Source organism: Dipodomys merriami, unplaced genomic scaffold (assembly GCF_024711535.1).
Source record: "Dipodomys merriami isolate MVZ:Mamm:240054 unplaced genomic scaffold, mDipMer1.0.p SCAF_13, whole genome shotgun sequence".
Lineage (NCBI taxonomy): Eukaryota > Metazoa > Chordata > Mammalia > Rodentia > Heteromyidae > Dipodomys > Dipodomys merriami.
Genome location: NW_027202604.1, coordinates 40,991,726 through 41,002,334, shown reverse-complemented (window position 1 = coordinate 41,002,334; position 10,609 = coordinate 40,991,726). Strand labels below are relative to the sequence as shown.

Below are 10,609 nucleotides of genomic sequence, written 5' to 3'. Positions count from 1 at the left end.
GCAGAGAACACGTTCCCGATGGCCGAGGGGCGCATTGTGTGCAGGCGTGTAACCCGGCCCCAAGCACCCCTTCGACCAGTGCGGGAAATGGTTGCTGGAACCCCTCCTGTCACCCGACTGGGGAACCCTGGCTTTCCCGGGTCATCCACTGACCCCACCATCTGAAGGCAGGGGTCAGCTCTGGCCACCTGTGAGCACACACGCGTGCATGCGCATGCACGCACACGGGCACTGGCCAGAGAGGAAACTGGACAGGGCAGCCAGAGCGGGAGGCGAGGGAGGAGGAGCGGCCTCGACTGCCTCGCAGGCTGGACGGGCCCTGGACAGGGCAGCTGTGGGCGGGGCACTGTGCGCAGGCGCCCGCATCTGGGGCGGGGCAGGAAGAGCACGTGGCCCGGGGCGAGCCCTCCCGGCTGGGCATCGGGCTTAGCCAACGGGTGGCGTCTGGCTGGGCGGAGCCGAGTGGGCTGCGGGGGCTCGCCCGCTGGGCCTGGGAAGGGCGCCGGAGGAGGGCGGGCCGGGGGTCACGGGAAAGGCACGGGCCGGCTCTTCCCGCGTGCGGCCCTCCCGCGTGCGTGCGGCCCGGGCCTTGGCACGGCGCGGCCTCTCAGAGGCGACTCCTGAGGGCTGCGCCCGGCGCCTCCGCCACCCCCACCCCCCCCCCCCGCGATAGACCTCACCAGGAGTTCTGGGGTCGCCTCCCGTGGCCCCCGTGCCAAGGCCAGGACGCTGCGAAGGGCTCGTGCAGCCGGGGCGGCGCCGCGGGGCCGGGGCGGCCCGGAGCGCAGGAGGCGGAGCACGCGGAGCCCGAGTGGGCCGCCAGGCGTTTATTAAGCGCGCGTGGGGCGCCGGCCCCGGGCTAACGGGGCCGCAGGTACGGGGGCGCCGAGTAGTTGAAGAGCACGAAGTCCAACTTGTAGAGGTCGAAGAGGCGCCGCTGGTAGAAGGGGCTGATGTCCCGGAAGAGGCGCGCGGCCTGCTCGCGCGCGGGCGCCGCGCGGGGCGGCGGGGCGGCGGGGAAGCGCAGGCCCGGCGCGCCCAGCAGCCCCAGCAGGAAGTCGGCGTCCTGGGCCAGCGTCTCGAACCGGCCACCACGTCGTAGCGCAGGCGGCACGGGTGGCAGAGCGCGTGCGCGCGCTCCCAGTGCTCGTTGAAGGGCTCGTCGCGGCGCGTGCGCGGGTCCAGCAGGTAGGCCAGGAACTCGGCGAAGCGCACGTCGTGGCCGCGGGCCAGCGCCTCGGGGTGCGCGCGCGGCCGCAGGCGCCGCACGATGCGCGTGCCGTAGCGGCGCTGGAAGGCCTCGCTGTAGGGCCGCGCGAACTTGTTGCGGTAGGCCGAGGCCAGGCGCTCGAAGGGCTCGCGCACGAACAGGAAGGCCAGGTAGTCGCGCAGGCGCCGGCGGATCTCGGCGGGGCGGAAGTCGGCCAGCGAGGGCAGGCGGCCCGGCGCGTGCGCCTCGCCCGCGGGGATGGCGCGGGGGTCGGCGCGGGCGTCGCCGCGGGCGCGGGCCCGCAGCGCCAGCAGCACGCGCTTCCAGTTGGTGCAGGCCACCTTGGGCACGTAGCAGTACAGCAGCCCGTGCGCGTCGTCCACCAGCACGTGCCGCAGCTCCTCGGGGCGCAGCGCGCGCGGCCGGCGCGAGTGGCGGCTGCAGGCCTGGCGCAGCAGGTCGCGCCGCTGCCGGTGCACCTCGGCCAGCGCGGAGCGCGGGGCCTGCGGACGACAGCGGGGGGGGGGGCGTGAGCGGCGCGGGGCCTGCGGACGACAGCGGGGGGGGGAGGGGGGAGGACAGCGGAGGGGCGTGAGCGGCGCGGGGCCTGCGGACGACAGCGGGGGGGGGGGCGTGAGCGGCGCGGGGCCTGCGGACGACAGCAGGGCGGGGGGGGGGTGAGGGGGGAGGACAGCGGAGGGGCGTGAGAGGCGCGGGGCCTGCGGACGACAGCGGGGCCGGGGGCGTGAGCGGGGCGGGGGCGTGAGGGGCGCGGGGCCTGCGGACGACAGCGGGGCCGGGGGCGTGAGCGGGGCGGGGGCGTGAGCGGCGCGGGGCCTGCGGACGACAGCGGGGCCGGGGGCGTGAGCGGGGCGGGGGCGTGAGGGGCGCGGGGCCTGCGGACGACAGCAGGGCGGGGGGGTGAGGGGGGAGGACAGTGGAGGGGCGTGAGCGGCGCGGGGCCTGCAGACGACAGCGGGGGGGGGGCGTGAGGGGCGTGGGGGGCGTGTCCTCCCCTGGGGGGTGTCCTTCCCTGGGTGGGGTGCCCTCCCCTGGGGGTGTCCTCCCCTGGGGGTGCCCTCCCTTGTGCGGGGTGTCCTCCCCTGGGGGGTGTCCTCCCCTGGGGGTGTCCTCCCCTGGGGGGTGCCCTCCCCTGGGGGGTGTCCTTCCCTGGGTGGGGTGCCCTTCCTTGTGCGGGGTGTCCTCCCCTGGGGGTGTCCTCCCCTGGGGGTGTCCTCCCCTGGGGGTGCCCTTCCTTGTGCGGGGTGTCCTCCCCTGGGGGGTGTCCTTCCCTGGGTGGGGTGTCCTCCCCTGGGGGGTGTCCTTCCCTGGGTGGGGTGCCCTCCCCTGGGCGGGGGTGTCCTCCCTTGTGCGGGGTGCCCTCCCCTGGGGGGTGTCCTCCCCTGGGGGTGTCCTTCCCTGGGCGGGGTGTCCTCCCCTGGGTGTGCCACCTGTCCCTGCGCTGGTGAGCGTCGAAGGCCTTGGCAGGGAGAAGGAGGCCTTTTGTGTACACTGGTTGGAATAGGGGATCTGTACAGACAAAGTGGTGGGCATGTGGCAGGGCTGGGAAGGGCAGGCGTCTGCTGCTAAGAGTCATGAAGAACCGGCCAGAGTAGACTCCAGTGCATTATCCTCACTTCCCACTTTCCCAGCTCAGGGAGCCAGCGCGGCTGGAATGGAGCCCAAGACCCCACCTGCCTGAGGTGAGACAGAGCAGGGCCCTAGAAATGAGGGGCAGGCGTCCCGGTGGGATGCAGTTGACCCCTGGCTTGTGGTGGTTTGACCCCTGACTTGATTTTCCTCTACAGTGATGGGAAAGTCCTGAGCCTTCTGTAGAGAGCGATTGAATCTGAGTCTAATCAGTCTGGATTCTCCCTCCTCAGGCCAGGCAGCCCAGACAGAGGGGAGATGACCCTGCGCGAGGGTGTGTTGTGGGCTGAGCTGGGAGGAGCCGTTAGGGAAGGTGGAAATAATGAGGGAAGGCCGGCTGGGTGGGCAGAGGCCCCAGCACTTGTCTAGGCACACTCTGGACAGCCACCTCACCTGGGAGGGGGTGCAGCCCCACTCCAGCACGTGCATTCTGCCCACCTACCTGGTCCAGCTCGTAGAGCAGCTGCCGAGGACTCTTCCCAGCATGCCACCGGCCGGGGCCCAGGGCCCTGTCTGCAGACGCTGTGGGGCACAGGACAGCCGTGTCACTGAGGGCGGCATGGAGCCGGCCTGGGTGCAGTGGGGAGGTCAGCCACACGCCTAGGGTCTGCTCACAAACACCGGGACTCAGTATACTTCCCCCCTTGGCCTCTCCAGCCCCTGGGGGCTTGGTAGCATGCACAGGGGATTGGTCAGCCAGGACAGTGACCTGTCATCTGGCCCTGTGAACTGCCCACCAAAGTTGGAGTGTGCCAGGCAGGAGAGAAGGTGGCACCCGGCCCTCTAGTAGGCTGGGAAGGCCTGACCGCCAGCCTCACCCGCTACCCTCTGCCTGCCCCTCCCAGCTCAGCCCATCTGTCAGCACCCAGCTCTGGTGTGGGCAGCAGTGGCGTGGCACAGCTCAGCGCAGGCTCTTGAGTGTTAGGAACCCCCATGGATGCCTGAGGAAGCCTGTAGCTGCCTGCGGTGCACGGGCTGCCCCACGTACGTTCACCTGGTGCTGGAACTGAGACCCTGCATCTCTAAAGCTGTGGAGCTGATGGCTCTGGTCTGGTCTGGGGCAACTTGCTGCACTAGCTCAGCACCAACAAGCAGTGCAGGACATGTGGCCAATAAAGAGGCTTGCCGGAGGAATGAATGTCACTGTGGGACCCTGGCTCTGACCTCTAGATGCCTGCTGTGGACACCGGAAGTGCACCGCACCCTCTGCCAGCCTCCGGTCCCCTCCCTCCACAGCCCAGGCTGTGTCCTGGGCAAAGGTCAGGTTTCCTCTGGCCAGGCCTGCCTGTGCCTCGTGCTGCCTTCCCAAGCCCACACATGTCCCCACCAGGCTGCAGGCGCTGGCAGGAGAGGGCAGCCACACTGGCTGTCCCTTCCAAGTGCAGGGCAGCTCCAGCCAGGGCCGGGTGGGGTGTGTGGGGCTGGCCACTGCCGCTGGCCCGAGTGTGGCAACAGCCACCCTGAGTCGAGCCAGGAGGTCCCACGCGAAGGTGGCGCCTCTCACCGCTGCCGGCTTGGAGAGGACGAGGGGCGCTCTTGGCATTTTCTGGCTGCGGTTACCCAGTGACATGGTATCATGGTGGCTCGGCTGGTGTCCGAGGAAAGGCAGCTGGGCACCAGGTGTATGAGGATAGGAAGAGCCCCGGGGATGCCTCCCTGGCCCGAGGCCAGGCCCTGGCTTGTGGGAAAAAGGGTCCTGAAATTCCCCCAGGGGCCCAAATATCGGTGGCCACTGGTTACAGGGCTGAGCTTCCTGGCAGGATGGGCAGACAGCCCTGGGCGGTCACGAGCCCAGGGGTCCAAAGGAGGCCCTGGAAACCTCCGGGTCCACTGGCGGGCACAGCTGGGGTCAGCGCTGCACGGGCCACTGTGTGGCATCAGCAGCGCCGCCCGCAGTGCCCCGACCCCTGCCCCCATCCTCAGACTCGGCTGCAGCCCAGGCCGGGCCGAGGGGGACGCGCGGAACAGGCTCGGGTGATTCCGCTCAGCCCTGAGAGACACCGCTGGGAGGTCGCAGGGGGAGGAGGGACGGTGACAGGAGCCAGGGGAGAGCCCTCCGCAAGGACAGACCGCAGCCAGCAGGAGGAGGAGAGAGGAAGACGGCCATGCTCCCGAACGCCCAACGCGGGGGCGGGCATGGGGCCTGTCCAAGAGGCGGCGGTGCCCGCGGGCTGGGCCGCCCCCCGGGGGCATGGGGCCTGTCCAAGAGGCGGCGGTGCCCGCGGGCTGGGCCGCCCCCCGGGGGCATGGGGCCTGTCCAAGAGGCGGCGGTGCCCGCGGGCTGGGCCGCCCCCCGGGGGCATGGGGCCTGCCCGGGTGGCCGCGCCGTGCGTGCGGGGTGCCTGGAGTCGCCGTTCCACCCGTGCGTCTCCGCGCGGCGGGCTGAGGAGCCAGGGCGCCGCCGGCGGCTGCAGACTTTGACCCTGGGCCGGCGGCGCCTCGTCCTCAGGGGCTGCGGGCTCCGCGTCGGTGACCTCCCGCTCGGAGGGGTGGCAGGCGCGGCCCGGCGGCCATGGGCAGCCCGCACCCAGCCGGAGGCGCGGGAGCCGCGTGAGGAGCCACGCGCCCCCCCCCGCCTTCCGTGTGAGGAGCCACGCGCCCCCCCCCCGCCTTCCGTGTGAGGAGCCACGCACTCCCCCCCCCCCCCGCCTTCCGTGTGAGGAGCCACGCCCCCCCCGCCTTCCGTGTGAGGAGCCACGCACTCCCCCCCCCCGCCTTCCGTGTGAGGAGCCACGCCCCCCCCGCCTTCCGTGTGAGGAGCCACGCGCCCTCCCCCGCCTTCCGTGTGAGGAGCCACGCGCCCCCCGCCTTCCGTGTGAGGAGCCACGCACTCCCCCCCCCCCCCCCCCCCCGCCTTCCGTGTGAGGAGCCACGCCCCCCCGCCTTCCGTGTGAGGAGCCACGCCCCCCCGCCTTCCGTGTGAGGAGCCACGCCCCCCCGCCTTCCGTGTGAGGAGCCACGCGCCCCCCCCCCCCCCCCCCGCCTTCCGTGTGAGGAGCCACGCCCCCCCGCCTTCCGTGTGAGGAGCCACGCACTCCCCCCCCCCCCCCGCCTTCCGTGTGAGGAGCCACGCCCCCCCGCCTTCCGTGTGAGGAGCCACGCGCCCCCGCCTTCCGTGTGAGGAGCCACGCCCCCCCGCCTTCCGTGTGAGGAGCCACGCCCCCCCGCCTTCCGTGTGAGGAGCCACGCCCCCCCCGCCTTCCGTGTGAGGAGCCACGCCCCCCGCCTTCCGTGTGAGGAGCCACGCCCCCCCCCGCCTTCCGTGTGAGGAGCCACGCCCCCCCGCCTTCCGTGTGAGGAGCCACGCGTGCCAACCCCACGTGAGGAGCCACGCGTGCCCGCCGCCCTCCCGTGGAGCCAGCCACAGTGTGCGGATGCTGCGCCCTGGGGCTGAGACTGCGGCGCGGCTCGGGTTCGTCATTGCCCGCGGGTGGGTGCGCGGCCAGGCAGGAGCCGGACCGGACCGGACCGGTGTGGGGTCCTGCCCTGCCCCCCACCCCCACAGGCTCTACTGGGACACCCGCACCCCCGCGCCGGGCGCCTTCTCCACGATCAGCCCAAGAGAGGACGCACCAGACAAGCCCCTCATTCGGCCTCTTCCTTTGCGCCGCGTCTCAACTCCGCTCCCTGAGCGCCAGCATCCGGAAGGGTTGTTTTTTTTGGGGGGGGGGTCCGGTTATGGAGCCTGAACTCTGGGCCTGGGCGCTGTCCCTCAGCTCTTCAGCTCAAGGCTAGCGCTCTACCACTTGAGCCATAGCCCCACTTCCGGCTTTTTTCTTTTTGCTTATGTGGTGCTGAGGAATCGAACCCAGGGCCTCAGGCATGCAAGGCAAGCGCTCTACCACTGAGCCACCTTCCCAGCCCAGCATCGGGAAGGGAAGCGGACCCGCCGCCGCACCCCAGGCAGCCCTGTGGGTCTTCCCGCTCCGCCGCACCCCAGGCAGCCCTGTGGGTCTTCCCGCTCCGCCGCACCCCAGGCAGCCCTGTGGGTCTTCCCGCTCCGCCGCCGCCCGCTCCAGGCAGCCCTGTGGGTCTTCCCGCTCCGCCGTGGCCGCACCCCAGGCAGCCCTGTGGGTCTTCCCGCTCCCCCGTGGCCGCACCCCAGGCAGCCCTGTGGGTCTTCCCGCTCCTCCGCCGCACCCCAGGCAGCCCTGTGGGTCTTCCCGCTCCGCCGTGGCCGCACCCCAGGCAGCCCTGTGGGTCTTCCCGCTCCCCCGTGGCCGCACCCCAGGCAGCCCTGTGGGTCTTCCCGCTCCTCCGCCGCACCCCAGGCAGCCCTGTGGGTCTTCCTGCTCCGCCGCACCCCAGGCAGCCCTGTGGGTCTTCCCGCTCCTCCGCCGCACCCCAGGCGCCCTGTGGGTCTTCCCGCTCCGCCGTGGCCGCACCCCAGGCAGCCCTGTGGGTCTTCCCGCTCCGCCGTGGCCGCACCCCAGGCGCCCTGTGGGTCTTCCCGCTCCTCCGCCGCACCCCAGGCAGCCCTGTGGGTCTTCCCGCTCCTCGCCGCACCCCAGGCGCCCTGTGGGTCTTCCCGCTCCTCCGCCGCACCCCAGGCAGCCCTGTGGGTCTTCCCGCTCCGCCGTGGCCGCACCCCAGGCAGCCCTGTGGGTCTTCCTGCTCCGCCGTGGCCGCGAGCGGCGACTGTCTGGACTCAGTTCCTTCCCAGGGCCCCGGCAGCACCGCTGCGCCCAGCTCAGGAACCTCACTCCGCCGCAGCCTCCACGCAGGCGGGACCGTGAGGGTGGAGCTGCCCCAGGGGCTCGGGCTGAGGTCGGGGTGCTGGGACCACAGTGCCCTGGACAGCTCTTCCCCTCTGCTGCACCGGGGCTCTGGGTCAGTCATGGAGGACGGGCTAGGGAGGCACCCCACTGACAGGCCTCCCGGCCTGCACAGCAGTGGGGCCCCTCCCTGTGCCCCCAGCCTCCTGCCAGCCAGTGGGGCCCCTCCCTGTGCCCCCCAGCCTCCTGCCAGCCAGTGGGGCCCCTCCCTGTGCCCCCCAGCCTCCTGCCCAGACAGACACTCTGACACTCCTGTCCTGTTCTGCAAAAGGGAGGGACAAAGCCTAACATACTCAGCGCCCAGGCTCAGCCTTCCTATCTGGAGAACCTTTGGCCCTCACAGTCCAGAGCACACCTGCCCACCCTCCTCACTCACAGTCCAGAGCACACCGACCCCCCCTCCCCCTCACAGTACAGAGCACACCTGCCCACCCTCCCCCTCACAGTACAGAGCACACCTGCCCACCCTCCTCACTCACAGTACAGAGCACACCTGCCCCCCTCCCCCTCACAGTCCAGAGCACACCGACCCCCCCTCCCCCTCACAGTACAGAGCACACCTGCCCCCCCTCCCCCTCACAGTACAGAGCACACCTGCCCTCCCCCTCACAGTACAGAGCACACCTGCCCTCCCCCTCACAGTACAGAGCACACCTGCCCTCCCCCTCACAGTACAGAGCACACCTGCTGCCCTCCCCCTCACAGTACAGAGCACACCTGCCCCCCTCCCCCTCACAGTACAGAGCACACCTGCCCCCCTCCCCCTCACAGTACAGAGCACACCTGCCCTCCCCCTCACAGTACAGAGCACACCTGCTGCCCTCCCCCTCACAGTACAGAGCACACCTGCCCCCCTCCCCCTCACAGTACAGAGCACACCTGCCCCCCTCCCCCTCACAGTCCAGAGCACACCTGCTGCCCTCCCCCTCACAGTACAGAGCACACCTGCCCCCCTCCCCCTCACAGTACAGAGCACACCTGCCCCCCTCCCCCTCACAGTCCAGAGCACACCTGCTGCCCTCCCCCTCACAGTACAGAGCACACCTGCCCCCCTCCCCCTCACAGTACAGAGCACACCTGCCCTCCCTCCCCCTCACAGTACAGAGCACACCTGCCCCCCTCCCCCTCACAGTACAGAGCACACCTGACCCCCTCCCCCTCACAGTCCAGAGCACACCTGCTGCCCTCCCCCTCACAGTACAGAGCACACCTGCCCTCCCTCCCCCTCACAGTACAGAGCACACCTGCCCCCCTCCCCCTCACAGTACAGAGCACACCTGCCCTCCCTCCCCCTCACAGTACAGAGCACACCTGCCCTCCCCCTCACAGTACAGAGCACACCTGCTGCCCTCCCCCTCACAGTACAGAGCACACCTGCCCCCCTCCCCCTCACAGTACAGAGCACACCTGCCCCCCCTCCCCCTCACAGTACAGAGCACACCTGCCCTCCCTCCCCCTCACAGTACAGAGCACACCTGCCCTCCTCCCCCTCACAGTACAGAGCACACCTGCTGCCCTCCCCCTCACAGTACAGAGCACACCTGCTCTCCTCCCCACTCACAGTACAGAGCACACCTGCCGCCCTCCCCATTCAGGCGCGGTGGCAGGGACACTGAAGGCCCCACATGGCCCCACAGTGAGACAGGTTGGCAGGGCAGCCAAGCAGGAAGGGGCCTTTCCAGGCCTGTCCTCCCTCCGAGGGCCCTGCAGGCCCCATTAGCCAGCCCCTGTCCTCTGAGGTCAGGAGTTCGAGCTCACGGCCTGCGAGTTGGGGCATGTAGAGCAGGCAGGTGAACCCTGGCTCACCCACAGGTTCCCCCAAAGATGACCCCTTCCCCAGCCACAGCGAGGCCCCCGAGGGCCCGGCCTCAGGGACTGTCAGCTCTGTGCCCTGCCTGGGCTCAGGGCTCAGGAGACATCTAACTAGTGAATGACAGGGTGACGTGCGCTAGGACAGCCTCAGAGCCGGGACCCGGCCGGCCCGGGAAGCGCACGGGCTGGGAAGAGAGCTGCAGCCCCTGTGCGGGCGGAGGCAGGTGCGGTGGCAGTCTCCCTGGCCTCTCCCAGCTGGACCCCAGGCGAACTCCAGCCTCCATCCCCGGGGATGGAGGGGGGGGCGCCCCACGGCCCAGCCAGCAGGATGGAGAGGCTGCTTCCCGTCGCTTTCTGGCTTCCTGAAGTCTAGGAAGGAAGGACTTTCCGTCCCACCTTACAGATGGGACCACTGAGGCCACCGAGTACAGAAGCGGCCCCGCAGCCTGGACCCCAGGCCTCCCCTGGGTAGGCGCCCTGAGAACAGCTGGTGGCTTAGGTCAGCGCCGACCCCACTGCCCTGCGGCGCCTCTCAGCCAGCGGTGTGCGTGCGTGTGCGTGCGTGCGGTCCCAACAGCTCCTGGGGGTCCTCAGAGTCCACGTTGGAGGAAAAGGAAGGAAAGATGGACGGCCAAGACGGGTCGCCGGCCATATCCCTGCGCCCTCCACCTCCCACCTGTTTCCGCGTTCGCGGGGTGGGCCGCCCCGGCTCCCCGCCGCAGCCTGTGATCCATGGGGCCAGCCGCTCTCCGTGGGGACTTGGGGGCAGCGGGGTTCCAGGGCGCACGGCCCCTACAGATGGACGCCAGGGTGGACTGAAGCGTCCCCTCCCGCCTGTCCCCCGAGCGCTGCGGACGCTGCACCGAGCGGTTCCCGGGGCCAGCGGAGGAGCCCTGCGGGGGCAGGCCGGCCACCGAGAGCCTCTCTGGGTCCACCAGGGACCTCTGCCTGGGGGGAGGAGCCGGTGTGCGCGCCGCCCCGGAGGGATCGATCGCTGCCAGCGGGGCGCGCGAGGCCGGCACCGGGGTGGGGGCCGAGGCGGGCGGAGCCGGCCGCACTTACCCCGACGCGGGGCGCGGGGCCCGGTGCACAGGAGCAGGAGCGTGGTGCACAGACACGCGGCCGCCAGCGCGCGCCGCCTCCCGTAGCAGCGTCTCCCCAT

At 71.1% G+C, this 10,609-nt stretch overlaps 1 protein-coding gene across 1 annotated transcript; it reads right to left on the bottom strand.

The window, feature by feature from the left end:
* Window positions 1-859: 859 nt before the first annotated feature.
* Window positions 860-10,609, bottom strand: LOC138824862 (carbohydrate sulfotransferase 13-like). Its single transcript, XM_070019262.1, is given in 4 exon segments — window positions 860-1,092; window positions 1,095-1,713; window positions 3,303-3,382; window positions 10,510-10,609. Coding segments are annotated over 4 exon segments (1,032 nt in total).